This window comes from Somniosus microcephalus, chromosome 12 (genome assembly GCF_052327205.1).
Source record: "Somniosus microcephalus isolate GS21.2 chromosome 12, FLI_Smic_1.0, whole genome shotgun sequence".
NCBI classification, from domain to species: domain Eukaryota; kingdom Metazoa; phylum Chordata; class Chondrichthyes; order Squaliformes; family Somniosidae; genus Somniosus; species Somniosus microcephalus.
The window spans coordinates 61,924,806-61,940,291 of NC_140998.1; the positions used below are offsets into that span (position 1 = coordinate 61,924,806).

The following is a 15,486-nucleotide window of genomic DNA, read 5'->3' on the forward strand; positions in this document are numbered from 1 at the left end:
ACCATTCATGATTTTGAACACCTCTATTAAATCTCCTCTGCTCCAAGGAGAACAATCCCAGCTTCTCCAGTCTCTCCAAATAACTGAAGTTCCTCATCCCTGGTACCATTCTAGTAAATGTTTTCTGCGTCCTGTCCAAGGCCTTGACATCCTTCCTAAAGTGTGGTGCCCAGAATTGAACACAATACTCCAACTGAGGCCTAACCAGTGTTTTATAAAAGGTTTAGCATAACTTCCTTGCTTTTGTACTCTATTCCTCTATTAATAAAGCCAAAGATCCCATATGCTTTTTTAATAGCCTTCTCAACTTGTCCTGCCACCTTCAAAGATTTGTGTACATAGTACCCCCAGGTCTCTCTGTTTGTACACCCCCTTTAAAATTGTACCCTTTAGTTCATATTGTCTCTCCTCATTCTTCCTACCAAAATGTTTCACTTCACATTTCTCTGCGTTAAATTTCATCTGTCATGTGTCTGCCCATTTTACCAGTCCATGTCCTCCTGAAGTCTGTTACCATCCTCCTCATTGTTTACAACATTTGTAAGTTTCGTGTCATCTGTAAACTTTGAAATTATGTCCTGTATACCCAAGTTCAGGTCATTAATATATATATCAAAAAGAGCAGTGAGCTTAATACCAACCCCTGTGGAACATCACTGTATACTTCTCTCCAGTCTGAAAAACAACCGTGCCTCCAGGAGCCACTATAACACGCTTTAGTGAGAAAGAAACTGGGAATGAAAGGCTGGGTCAGGAAGTGAACAGAGGCCAGGGCTGGAGAGCAAGGGTCAGGAGCTCTGGGGCCAAGGTAGGATGATAGAAAATCACATATAGAGGTGAAATTACCCCCTTAACTCTCAGATAGATTGAATTTTAAAACTTACAATACTCTCAATTATTTTAGTGAATGGCTGCTCCCCAACTTGTTAGAAGTATAATACTTTTGGTTAATAGGAGTGGAAAAGTGACATTGCCGAGGCATACAACGGCATATATTTTATATAACTATTTTGAAAACTAGAAAATTGTTGCGATTGTCATACACAATATCTGGTCAACGTGATACATAAATCTTCCAGTTGACCTACATAGTTTCATCACATGTCTGACTGCACTCCTGGACTGCTGCCTCCACCATTGATTGCTCAATCATGTTGCAGTTCACTGAAAAGTAGAAACACACAAATCAAAGGGTTGCCTTTACTTTATTTAACTATAAGTTGTAACAACTGAATCTGGATTTTTTTTTTTTTTTTTAATTGGAATAGGCAGGTATCTGACACACATGGATTCCCATCATTTGGGTAAAAGACTCCAACTCAAGCTACTGTACTGAGAAATCTACAACAAATCCAAAACTCTGCTGCCCGTATCCCAACTCGCTCCAAGTCCCGTTCACCCATCACCCCTGTGCTCGCTGATCTACATTGGCTCCCGGTCCGGCAACGCCTCAATTTTAAAAATTCTCATCCTTGTCTTCAAATCCCTCCCTATCTCTAACTTCTTCCAGCCCTACAACCCCTCGAGATCTCTGCGCTCCTCCAATTCTGGCCTCGAGCGCATCCCCGATTTTAATCGCTCCACCATTGGTGGCCATGCTTTCAACTGCCTGGGCCCCAAGCTCTGCAATTCCCTCTCTAAACTTCTCCGCCTCGCTATCTCTCTCTCCTCCTTTAAGACGCTCCTTAAAACCTACTTCTTTAACCAAGCATTTGGTCAGCTGTCTCAATATCTCATGTAGCTCGGTGTCAAATTTTGTTTGGCAACACTCCTGTGAAGCATCTTGGGACATTTTACTACATTAAAGGCGCTATATTGTTGTTGTTGTGGGGTTTCTGTTTACTCAATACAGAGTGCACATTACTTTCCTATTGGCACACATCGCACTTAACAAATTCCAGAAGGCTTATGTGCAGGTTGGCAGAGCCTCGGCTTTGGGATCTCGAAGCGTGTGCAGGGGTACTGTTGCAGTTTAACTATTTGCATACCCCATCTCCACAGCTAAAATCCCAGTATAGACACACAGAACCCAAAGCAACTCTGATTGAGACCCATCCCAGCAATGCCCCAGAATCCAACCATTATCATTGCATGCAGTGGAATCTTTTTCCCATTACAAAAGATAATGCTGAGGACTGAACACCATATTACACTTCACTTAGAGTTGATCAACAATAGATCTCAGCTACTTAATTGTTCTGAACTTTCAATAATTACTTACGTGGCTGTTTTTCAACTGCATCAATGATGCGTTCAATTGCATCTTCAAGTTCCAACTCACTGACTGACTCAAGGACATCCACAAGAAATTTGGCGGCATTACTAATCATAGAGAAATAAAACAGTAGAAAATTGTGAATATTTTATTAAGTACTAGCACTCATGGCTTATTGTAGTAGGAAATATAAGACCATAGTTTGTTTAGAAAGTGGAAATCAGGCATTTATTCACAGCACATACCATATATAGCCTTTAAAAACAGTTATTGTAGGTTAACAAACTCCTTCTTCTTCTTCTAAGGCAGTCCCTCGGAATCGAGGATGACTTGCTTCCATGCTAAAAATGAGTTCTCAGGTGACTGATGAGTCCAACACGGGACCTACAGTCTGTCACAGGTGGGGCAGACGGTGGTTGAAGGGGCGGGTGGGTGGGGTGCTTGGGTTGACGTGTGCTCCTTGCGCTTGGCTTCCGCTTGCTCCTGGCGAAGAGACTCTAGGTGTTCGGCGCCTTCCTAGATGCTTCTCCTCCACTTTGTGCGGTCTTGGGCCAGGGATTGCCAGGTGTCGGTGGGGATGTTGCACTTTTTTCAAGGAGGCTTTGAGGGTGTCCTTGAAGCGTTTCCTCTGCCTACCTGGGGCTCTCTTGCCGCGTTGGAGCTCCGAGTAGAGCGCTTGTTTTGGGAGTCTCGTATCGGGCATGCGGACGATGTGACCCATCCATCGGAGCTGATCGAGCGTGGTCAAAGCTTCGATGCTGGGGATGTTGGCCTGAGCAAGAACACGGACGTTGGTGCGCCTATCCTGCCAGTGGATTTGCAGGATCTTGTGGAGGCAGCATTGGTCAACGTCAGTGTTAACAAACTAGTAGTTGCTTATAAAACAATTCCCAGGAGGTAACCTCCATTTCCAGTTATTTTATAAATGGTCGATTTGAACGCCTCCAAAAATCAACCTTTTAATAAATTAACGAGCATCTTTTTCAATAATTACTACTGTATATACATGAGATAAAACTAAAATAGCTCACGAGACAAACAATACAATCATTAAATCACCCATGATTAATCAGGAACGGCATTTAGGACTACAAGTCTGATTATTTTTGTAGAGGTATGGCATGAAATGCTTCGATTTCCTCCATTTTACTACAATTACAGGTTTCTCCAGGGCACACAGTTCCTGCAACAGAACACAGGTGACCTCCAGGTCCTCCAATAAAAGTGCTCTTCAGTCATCTGCTAGGCAATGCACAATAATGCCCTAACAATAATTCTCCCTCGAAATCTCCCTCCTCCTCCAAGCCAAGGAGGCAAATAGCATCCACCAGGCACTTCATGACTTGAGACCAGGAACCAAGCAGAGTGGGGAAATCACATCTGCATCCTCCCCTTTTGTGGAAGCACCTGTTATGCATCACCACGGTATTTTAAGAACATCTTTTAGTTTTCTGGAACATAGTTTGTCATCCAATTATCCAACTTTGCATCACATTACACTTAGTATCTACTTTAAGGTACATTTGTGCATGCAGGGGTTTCCATCAACCCTCAGTCAGGGACATAGTACTTTTCAAAGGTTTACTTTTCACCTCTGTTTTCTCCAATCGCTGCCAGACCATCTCCAGCACTGACTTCTCTTCCCACTCCCATGCTGTTACCTCTGGAATCCCTCAAGCACCTATCCTTGGTCCTCTCCATTTCCTCATCTATATACTGCCCCTTGGCAACATCTTCTGAAGGCATGTCAGGTTTTACATGTACTTTGACAACACCCAGCTCTTCCTCTCCACCACCTCTCTCGGCCCATCCTATGCCTCTGTGTTGTCAGACTGCTCCTTCCCCGATGAAGCCACAATCTCCTCCAGTGAAACATTGGGAAGACCAAAGCCATTGCCTTCTGCCCCCCCATCACCGATTTAATCTCCCTCCCCAGCCACTGTCTCAGGGTGAACCAGACTGTTCACAACCTTGGCATCCTATTTGATCCCGAGCACAATTTCCTACTCCATATCCTCTCCATCACAAAACCCACCTAAAGCTCCACAACATCACATATCTCCACCCCTGCCTCAACCCATCTGCTGCTGAAACGTTGTCACGTTCATACTCAACTATTCCAATGCTCTCCAGGCCTGTCTCCAATCCTCCACCCTCTATAAACTTCAGCTCATCAAAACTCTGTTGCCCATATCCTATCCTGCACCAACTCTTGCTCACCCATTACGCCTGTGCTCACCCATTACGCCTGTGCTCACCAACCTACATTGGCTCCTCGTACCCTAATGCCTCAAATTTAAAATTCTCATCCTTGCATTTAAATCCCTTTATGGCCTCATCCCTCCCTACGTCTGTAATCTTCTCTAGCTCTAAAACCCCCCAAAAACTCTGCATTCCTGACTCTGGCCTCTTGTGCTTTCCCCACTCCCTTCGCCCATCCATTGCACCTATGCTGTCAGCTGTTTCTGCCCCAAACTCTGCAATTCCCTCCTTAAACCGCTCTGCCTCTCTCTTTCAGAACCCTCCTTCAACCCACCTCTTTGACCAAGTTTTTACATACGAACATACGAATTAGGAGCAGGAGTCGGCCACTCGGCCCTTCGAGCCTGCTCCCCCATTCAATAAGATCATGGCTGATCCAATTACTCCACATTCCCGCCTACCCCTGATAACTTTTCACCCCCTTGCTTACCAAGAATCTATCTACCTCTGCCTTAAAAATATTCAAAGACTCTGCTTCCACCACCCTCCGAGGAAGAGAGTTCCAAAGGCACACAACCCTCTGAGAAAAAATTTCTCCTCATCTGTCTTAAATGGGCGACCCCTTATTTTTAAACTGTGACCCCTAGTTTTAGATTCTCCCACAAGAGGAAACATCCTCTCCACATCCACCCTGTCCAGACCCCTCAGGATCTTATATGTTTCAATCAAGTCACCTCTTATTCTTCTAAACTCCAGTGGGTACAAGCCTAGCCTGTCCAACCTTTCCTCACAAGACAACCCGCCCATTCCAGGTATTAGTCTAGTAAACCTACTCTGAACTGCTTCCAACGTATTTACATTCTTCCTTAAATAAGGAGACAAATACTGTACACAGTACTCCAGATGTGATCTCACCAATGCCCTGTATAACTGAAGCATAACATCCCTACCTTTGTATTCAATTCTCCTCGTATTCAATTCTCCTCGCAATAAACGATAACATTCTACAGTATTAGCTTTCCTAATTACTTGCTGTACCTGCATAGTAACCTTTTGTGATTCATGCACTAGGACACCCAGATCCTCTGCATCTCAGAGCTCTGCAATCTCTCACCATTTAGATAATATGCTTCTTTTTATTCTTCCTGCCAAAATGGACAACTTCACATTTTCCCATATTATACTCCATTTGCCAGATCTTTGCCCACTCATTTAACTTATCTATATCCCTTTGTAGCCTCCTTATGTCCTCTTCACAATTTACTTTCCTACCTATCTTTGTATCATCAGCAAATTTAGCAACCATACCTTCGGTCCCTTCATCCAAGTCATTTATATAAATTGTAAAAAGTTGAGGCCCCAGCACTGATCCCTGTGGCACACCACTCATTACATCTTGCCAATCAGAAAATGACCCATTTATGCCTACTCTCCGTTTCCTGTTAGCCAGCCAAGCTTCTATCCATGCCAATGTTACCCCCTACACCATGCACTTTTATTTTCCGCAATAACCTTTGATGTGGCACCTTATCAAATGCCTTCTGGAAATCTAAGTACAGTACTTCCACTGGTTCCCCTTTATCCACAGCACGTTACTTCCTCAAAGAACTCCAATAAATTGGTTAAACATGATTTCCCTTGCACAAAACCATGTTGACTCTGCCTGATTACTTTGAACTTTTCTAAATGCCCTGCTATAACGTCTTTAATAATAGCTTCTAACATCTTCCCTATGACAGATGTTAAGCTAACTGGCCTGTAGTTTCCTGCTTTCTGTCTCCCTCCCTTTTTGAATAAAGGAGTTACATTCGCTATTTTCCAATCTAATGGAACCTTCCCCGAATCTAGGGAATTTTGGAAAATTAAAACCAACGCATCAACTATCTCACTAGCCACTTCTTTTAAGACCCTAGGATGAAGTCCATCAGGACCCGGGGACTTGTCAGCCCGCAGCTCCAACAATTTGCTCAGTACCACTTCCCTGGTGATTATAATTTTCTTGAGTTCCTCCCTCCCTTCCATTTCCTGATTTACAGCTATTTCTGGGATGTTACTTGTATCCTCTATAGTGAACACCGATGCAAAATACTTGTTCAATTCAACTGCCATCTCCTTATTTTCCATTATTAATTCCCCAGACTCACTTTTTATAGGACCAACGCTCACTTTGTTAACTCTTTTGTTTTTTAAATATCTATAGAAACTCTTACTATCTGTTTTTATATTTCTAGCTAGATTTCTCTCGTACTCTTAATTTTTCTCTCCTTATTAATCTTTTAGTCATTCTTTGCTGTTTTTTATATTCTATCCAATCTTCTGACCTGCCACCCATCTTTGCGCAATTATATGCTTTTTCCTTAAGTTTAATACTATCTTTAACTTTTTTAGTTAACCACGGATGGTGGGTTTTCCCCTTGGAATTTTTCTTTCTTGTTGGAATGTATATATTCTGTATATTTTGAAATATCCCCTTAAATGTCTACCACTGCAACTCTATTGACCTATCCCTTAACCTACTTTGCCAGTTCACTTTAGCTAGCTCTGCTTTCATGCCCTCATAGATGTAAACGGATATGATATGATTGGGATTACGGAAACATGGCTCCAGGGTGACCAAGGCTGGGAACTCAACATCCAGGGGTATTCAATATTCAGGAAAGACAGGCGAAAAGGAGGTGGGGTAGCATTGCTGGTTAAAGAGGAGATTAACACAATTGTAAGGAAGGATATTACATCTGATGATGTAGAACTGTATGGGTAGAGCTAAGAAATACCAAGAGACAGAAAACGTTAGTGGGAGTTGTATACAGACCCCCAAACAGTAATGCAGAGGTTGGGGATGGCATTAAATGGGAAATTAGAGACGCGTGCAATAAGGCCACGGCAGTTATCATGGGTGACTTTAATCTACATATAGATTGGGCTAACCAAATTAGTAACAATACTGTGGAGGAGGATTTCCTGGAGTGTATACGGGATGGTTTCCTGGACCAATATGTCGAGGAACCAACCAGAGATCAGGCCATCTTAGACTGGGTATTATGTAACGAGAAAGGAATAATTAGCAATCTTTTTGTGCGAGGCCCCTTGGGGCGGAGCGATCATAATATGATCGAATTCTTCATTAAGATGGAGACTGAAGTATTTGACTCAGAGACTAAGGTCCTGAATTTAAATAAAGGAAACTACGATGGTATGAGGCGCAAGTTGGGTAGGATTGATTGGGGAATGTTACTGAAAGGGTTGACGGTTGATAGGCAATGGCAAACATTTAAAGATCGCATGGATGAACTACAGAATTTGTTCATCCCTGTTTGGCATAAAAATAAAACGAAAAAGGTGCATCAACCGTGGTTAACAAGGGAAATTAGGGATAGCATAAGATCCAAGGAGAGGACATATAAATTGGCCGGAAAAAGCAGCAAACCTGAGGATTGGGAGCAGTTTAGGATTCAACAAAGGAGGACAAAGGGATTATTTAAGAGGGGGAAAATAGAGTATGAGAGTAAGCTTGCAGGAAACATAAAAACTGACTGTAAAAGCTTCTATATATATGTGAAGAAAAAAAGATTGGTGAAGTCAAGCGTAGGTCCCTTGCAGTCAGAATCAGGGGAATTTATCATGGGGAACAAAGAAATGGCAGACCAATTAATACGTCACAAAGGAGGACACAAATAACCTCCCAGAGATGTCAGGGAACATAGGATCTAATGAGAGGGAGGAACTGAAAGAAATCAGTATCTGTAGGGAAATGGTGTTAGGGAAATTGACGGCATTGAAGGCCGATAAATCCCATGGGCCTGATAATCTACATCCTAGGGTACTTAAGGAAGTGGCCCTAGAAATAGTAGATGCATTGCTGGTCATCTTCCAAAATTCTATAGACTCTGAACAGTTCCCATGGATTGGAGGGTAGCTAATGTTACCCCACTATTCAAAAAAGGTGGTAGAGAGAAAACGGGGAATTATAGACCAGTAAGCCTGACATCGGTAGTGAGCAAAATGCTAGAGTCCATTATAAAAGATGTAATAGCAGAGCACTTGGAAAACAGTGACAGGATCGGACAAAGTCAACATGGATTTACAAAAGGTAAATCGTGCTTGACTAATCTACTGGAATTTTTTGAGGATGTAACTGGTAAAATAGATATGGGAGAACCAGTGGATGTGGTATATTTGGACTTTCAAAAGGCTTTCGATAAGGTCCCGCATAAGAGATTAGCGTGTAAAGTTAAGGCACGTGGGATTGGGGGCAAGGTACTGACTTGGATAGAGAACTGGTTGGCAGACAGGAAGCAAAGAGTTGGAATAAACGGCTCTTTTTCCGAGCGGTAGGCAGTGACTAGTGGGGTACCGCAGGGATCGGTCCTAGGACCCCAGCTATTCACAATATATATTCATGATGATCTAGACGAGGGAACTAGATGTAATATCTCCAAGTTTGCAGACGACACAAAGCTGGTTGGGCGTGTGTGCTGTGAGGAGGATGCCGAGAAACTCCAGTATGATTTGGACAGGTTGGGTGTGGCAGATGCAGTATAATGTGGATAAATGCAAGGTTATCCACTTCAGTGGCAAAAACAGGAAGGCAGATTATTATCTGAACGGCAATAGATTGGGAGAAGGGGAAGTGCAATGAGACCTGGGTGTCCTTGTGCACCAGTCACTGAAGGTAAGCATGCAGGTGAAGCAGGCGGTTAAGAAGGCAAATGGTATGTTGGCCTTCATAGCGAGAGGTTTCGAGTACAGGAACAAGGACGTCTTGCTGCAGTTGTACAGGGCCTTGGTGAGACCACATCTTGAGTATTGTGTGCAGTTTTGGTCGCCTTATCTGAGGAAGGATGTTCTGCCACGGAGGGAGTGCAGCGAAGATTCACCAGACTGATACCTGGGATGGCAGGAATGACGTATGAGGAGAGATTGGGCCGATTGGGCTTATACTCGCTGGAATTTAGAAGAATGAGAGGGGATCTCATTGAAGCTTAGAAAATTCTAACAGGACTAGACAGACTAGATGCAGGAAGGATGTTCCCGATGGCCGGGGAGTCCAGAACCAGGGGTCACAGTCTAAGGATACGGGGTAAGCCATTTAGGACAGAGAGGAGGAGGAATTTCTTCACCCAGAGAGTGGTGAACCTGTGGAATTCTCTACCACAGAAGGCAGTTGAGGCCAATTCATTAAATATATTCAAGAAGGAGTTAGACATATTTTTTAGGGCTTTAGGGCTAAAGGGATCAAGGGATATGGGGAGAAGGCAGGGACAGGGTACTGAACTTGGATGATTAGCCATGAGCTCATTGAATGGCGGAGCAGGCACGAGGGGCTGAATAGCCTACTCCTGCTCCTATCTTCTATGTTTCTATAATTGCCCTTATTTAAGTTTAAAATACTAGTCTTGGACCCACTCTTCTCTCTCTCAAACTGAATGTAAAATTCAATCATATTATGATCGCTGCTACCTAAGGGCGCCTTCACTATGAGGTCATTAATTAATCCTATCTCATTGCACAATACCAGGTCTAGTATAGCCTGCTGTCCGGTTGGCTCCAGAACGTGCTGTTGTAAGAAACTATCCTGAAAACATTTCATGAACTCCTCATCTATGCTGCCTTTGCCCATCTGATTTTTCCAGTCTATATGCAGATTAAAATCCCCCATGATTATTGCTGTACCCTTCTGACAAGCTCCCATTATTTCTTCCTTTATACTCCATCCTACCATGTGGTTACTGTTAGGGGGCCTGTACACCACTCCCACAAGTGACTTCTTGCCTTTATTATTTCTCATCTCTACCCAAACCGCTTCTACATCCTGGTTTCCTGAACTTAGGTCATCCCTCTCTATTGTGCTAGTACAGGTAGACTACCCTTTATCCAAACATCCGAAAACCGAAACCCTCTAAAAACCGAAGGTTTTTTCGTTCAGCGTAAGTCGTGCGCACGACAAGACCAGAGTGGCGCACGACTTACGCTGAGCAGGGCAGAGTAAGCCGTACGCACGACGCCGACCCCCACCGCCGACCCCGACCCCCGCCGCCGACCCAGACCCCCGCCGACCCCCACCCCCGACCCCCCGCCGACCCCGACCCCCACCGACCCTGACCCCCACCCTTTCGGATAAGGGATAGCCTTTATCCGCACTTCCGAAAACAGAAAACCTCTGAAAACCGAAAGTGTTTTCGTTCAGCGTAAGTCGTGCGCACGACCCCGACCCCCCCGCCGACCCCGACCCCCGCGTCGACCCCGACCCCCCCGCCGACCCCGACCCCCGACAAATTTCCCTGTCTTATAAAATACCTTCCGAAATCCGAAATTTTCCGAAAACCGAAACACGGCTGGTCCCGAGGTTTTCGGATAAAGGGTAGTGTACCTGTACCATCATTAATTAACAGAGCCACCCCTCCACCTTTTCTCACCTTCCTGTCCTTCCTAAATGTCATGTACCCTTCAATATTCAGGTCCCAATCTATGTCATCCTGCAGCCATGTTTCTTTAATGGCTATCAGATCATATTTATTTATTTCTATTTGCGCTATCAGTTCATCTGTTTTGTTTTGAATGCTACGTGCATTCAGATGCAGAGCCTTTAGTTTTGTCCTTTTATTATTTTTGTAACCTCTAGCCTTATCTGTTGATTTACTCTTAGATTTGTACTCTCTATCCCTTCCTGTCACGGTCTGTTTATCATTTCCCATATTAATTAACCTTACTCTATTGCCTTGTCTCTAATCTTTGAATTACCACATCTTCCCAAATTTGATCCCATGCCCCCAATATATTTAGTTTAAAGCCCTCTCTACCGCCCTAGTTATACGACTCGCCAGAACACTGGTCCCAGCACAGTTCAGGTGAAGACTGTCCCAACGATACAGATCCCACTTTCCCCAGTACTGATGCCAGTGCCCCAGGAATTGAAACCTATTTCTCCCACACCAGTCTTTGAGCCACGCATTCATCTCTCTAATTTTATTTACCCTATGCCAATTTGCTCGTGGCTCAGGTAATAATGCAGACAATATTACCCTTGAGGTTCTGCTTTTTAATTTAGCCCCTAGCTGCTCATACTCTCTCAGCAGAACCTCTTTCCTAGTTCTACCTATGTCATTGGTACCTACATGGACCACGACCACTGGCTCCTCCCCCTCCCACTGCAAGTTCCTCTCCAGCCCAGAGCAGATGTCCCGAACCCTGGCACTGGGCAGGCAACACAGCCGCCTGGACTCTCGCTCTTGGCCGCAGAGAACTGTATCTAACCCCCTGATTATGCTGTCCCCAATTACCACTATATTCCTATTAACTCCCCCCGCTTGAATGGCTTCTTGTACCTCGGTGCCATGGTCAGTTTGCTCATCCACCCTACAGCCACCGCATTTTAGTCATTCCTCTGGTATCCTCTTTGATTGATGTCAATTTTAGTCTGATTACATCTCTGTGAAGCGCCTTGGGGCATTTTTTCCCACATTAAAGGCGCTACATGTGTTAGCCATGACTCAGTGGGTAGCACTCTCATCCCTGAGACAGAAGGTTGTGTGTTCAAGTCCCACACCAGAGACCTGAGCACAGATAACTAGGCTGACACTCCAGTGCAGTGCTGAGGGAGTGCTGCACTGTCGGAGGTGCCGTCTTTCAGAGAAGACATTAAACCGAGGCCCCATCTGCTCTCTCAGGTGGACATAAAAGATTCCATGGCGCTATTTTGAAGACAACCAGGGGAGTTATCCCTGGTGTCCTGGCCAATATTTATCCCTCAATCAACATCACTAAAACAGATTATCTGGTCAGTATCACATTGCTGTTTGTGGGAGCTTGCTGTTTGCAAATTGACTGCCCAGTTTCCGACATTACAACAGTGACTACACTTCAAACGTACTTCATTGGCTGTAAAACGTGTTGGGACGTTCGGTGGTCGTGAAAGGCGTTATATAAAGTGCAAGTCTTTTTTTCTTTTACATAAATGCAAATTGTTGTTTAACACAGCTTTATTACCACCATCACGGAACAGAACTCTTTTTGTAAAGCGGGGCAATAACAATCTGCAAAGCTGTTGAAATGAAGTTACTTCAAAAAAGGTAAGCAGAGCAATGTAACATGTCACCCGTGAGCTCGCTTATATTTCATCAAAATATAAAATTTATAAACCAGACCACGGGTGAGACGTTAATTATTGTACTTCTCTTTGATTACTCAGGAATTTGTGCTAATTCTTAATGCACATATAAAATATAATAATTTAAGTATTGAACTGCATCAAGGAAAGCAAGTCACAATAAACAGGAAACCCTTTAACATATACAAAAAACACTTGCCAACATTGCGATTCGCTTGCTGACATATTTAGATCGTAAATATATAAAACAATGGGCTTTGTAATAAATGACTTTCTACTTACGATCTCAGGATTAATCCATGCATTTTGAAAGCGGCTGAAACTTTCGCCTTGACTTTAGTCGCCATCTTTCAGCTTTGGCGCCCAATCGCAGCATGCGTCACAAAGCAGAGAGCGCGTCGGGTAGAACGCGGCCGGATCTGGGAACGTCGCCAAGCTGCTGATTCAGAAAACAGCTGTCACTCACCTGCTCATTCATAAAACAGCTGTCACCCAGCCTGGCAAAGATCCAGCTGCATACAACAGAAACATTGCACATCCTACCGAAGGACGCACAATGACAGCCTACTCCTTCCCTCTTAAAGGACAAGTGTGAGGACCTAGTCTCCAAGATTGAGATTTGCCATTTAGGTATCTCCCCCTGGAGATGTGGGGTTTGACAGCACTGAAGAGGGGAGCACATTTTGGGGTTTGGTAGCTTCTGGGAAAGGGTGATCTTGCTGTTCAAAAACAATAAGGGGAGGGAAAATCGTGTGACTTCAGTGCTGAGGAAGGGTTTCGACCTGAAACATTGACTCTGTTTCTCTCTCCACGGATGTTGCCTGGCCTGCTGAGTTTTTCCAGCATTTTCTGTTGTTATTTCACAAAAACAGATGATCTGGTCATCACATTTGCTGTTTATTGGAGCTTGCTGTGCACAAACTGGCACCACGTTTCCTACATTACAACAGGGACTGCAGTTCAAAAGTACTTCACTGACTTTAAAGTGCTTTGGGAGGTCCCGAGGTCGTGAAAGGCCCCGAGGTCGTGAAAGGCCCTATATAAATGAAACTTCTTTCTTTAACTAGCATATCTGCGTATATACATAAACAATAATTGTTTTGGAATTCTAATTATAAAGAAAAGAAAGCAGAGGTGTCAATCATGCAGCGTTACCTATCTCTGAGCTAGACTCTATAAAGTAAAAAAAAGTTGAAAATTGTTTTCAAGTAAAGTTTTATGGGGGGCGGGGGGGAGGGAAGCTGCTCAAAATTGTCTTTCAGCTTGTTTTCAAATCATTTGGAAAAGCACTCTCAAATAACCTGAGTAAGGCAGAGAAGCATTTTTTTATTACATACAGAATTACATAGAAGTTACAGCACAGAAACAGGCCTTTCAGTACAACGGGTCTATGCTGGTGTTTATGTTCCACACGAGCCTCCTCCCACCAATGTTCCCACTAATTATTTTTTGGGTGAGCGGCACATAATTCGTTAGAATTTCTCAGTGTGAACCAAAGAAAGCACAGGTGGTGTAATCAATCCCTTTCTCCAAGTAAAAATTAAGCATTTGATAATAGTTTAAATCTGAAACTTTACTTGAAAACAGGTTAAATCAAAATTCACTCTCCATTTTGTTTTCAAATCATTTGGAAGAACAAAGAAAATCACAAGTCCTATAAGAGCATGAGGAAAGAGATGCTTCAAGTCTTACAATGAAAGATGCATGCTGAGAGATACTGCATATGCTCAGACTGTAGCATTGTGGCATTTGTAGGCACAGGCGTAATTGGTTAACTGCCCTCAGCTGACTGTGATACCAGGGGAAGAAATTAACTCAGCCCAGGGTTTTGAGAGAGGCTGAGTCTCCAAGTAAATACTTTAATGAAGATACTCAATGAAAAAAAATGGATAAGTTTAATTATGTTATGTTAATATCAAATACATAAAAGTAGACGATTTTCTAGTAAATTGCCAATGGTTAGTTGATGGATGTTCGTTTAAATAAACTAATTACAAAAACCCACATATAAACTTAGGGCTGGATTTTGCCAATGGGGAGCTTTTGGAGGTGGGACTCCCACTTGTCAGGTTTTAGTCCCGCCTCCATCAACTTCTGGCCAACCCACGCTATTTCCCTTGATTGACCTTGTTAATCGGACTTAGCAGGCCAATTAAGGGAAAGCTCTGTGAAGCTGTCAAATACTGACATTCTCTGTAGCTTGATGAGTTCTTGAATTCAAGACTCATCAAACCTCTTTCTTTAGCAGAAATCAGATGGTTGCTGCATTGGAGAATGCAACAGCCATCTGTCATCTCTGCCGCGGAGGTGCAAGACTCTCCGCATACCCAACTCTTGAAGCCTGCAGGAAGAAACAAAGGTAAGTAAACTTTTACTAACACTTTCCACTCACCTTACATACTTACCTCTCCACACTTGCACCCATCACTTACCTGCACAGCGCACTTTTGCACCCCTCCAACCCCCGCAGACCCACTAATCGCCTCGGTGACCCTGACAGGGTTCGCAGCCTTTGGGAAGCCCGTGCTTGTGTGGGTAAAATGGGGATAATCCTCTTATTTGCCTGCTAACTACCTGTTAACAGGCAGATAAGTGGCACTAATCCACTTCCCGCCTCCAAGGAGATGGGATCCGGCACGGGTCGGCTACCCGCCTCCTGGCAAGATGGCACGGAGGCGGGTTGGGAGCGGGTTGGGCACCCGCCCCCAAATTCTGCCATTTTCCCAGCAGTCCCGCCTCCATACCCGCCTCCCCAGGGCTGGCAAGGTCGCGCCCTTAGTGTTAGCAAATTGTTCCATATTTTATTCTTTTTGCACCCTAAAAAGGGAGAGTGGGTTAAAAGTTCTGAAAGGTGGTGCAAACTGCTGTTTGTCCATTGCTACTGCTTACCTGTTACTCCTAATCAACATGTTATGTAGTTTACACTACAGTCTAATAGAACATTTATTTTTCTGCTTTCCAA

The 15,486-nt window shown here is 43.8% G+C and overlaps 1 protein-coding gene across 1 annotated transcript in view; it reads right to left on the reverse strand.

Moving 5' to 3' along the window:
• pole2 (polymerase (DNA directed), epsilon 2) overlaps positions 1-13,014 on the reverse strand; it is a 42,975-nt gene extending 29,961 nt beyond the window's left edge. The window contains exons 1-3 of the mRNA XM_086002938.1: positions 12,807-13,014; positions 2,222-2,322; positions 1,089-1,164 (exon numbers count right to left, since the gene is read on the reverse strand). Of these exons, the coding sequence (XP_085859064.1) occupies positions 1,089-1,164; positions 2,222-2,322; positions 12,807-12,871 (242 nt within the window). The 5' untranslated portion in view covers positions 12,872-13,014. The remainder of the gene's footprint in view (positions 1-1,088; positions 1,165-2,221; positions 2,323-12,806) is intronic.
• Between the last annotated feature and the right edge of the window lie 2,472 nt (positions 13,015-15,486).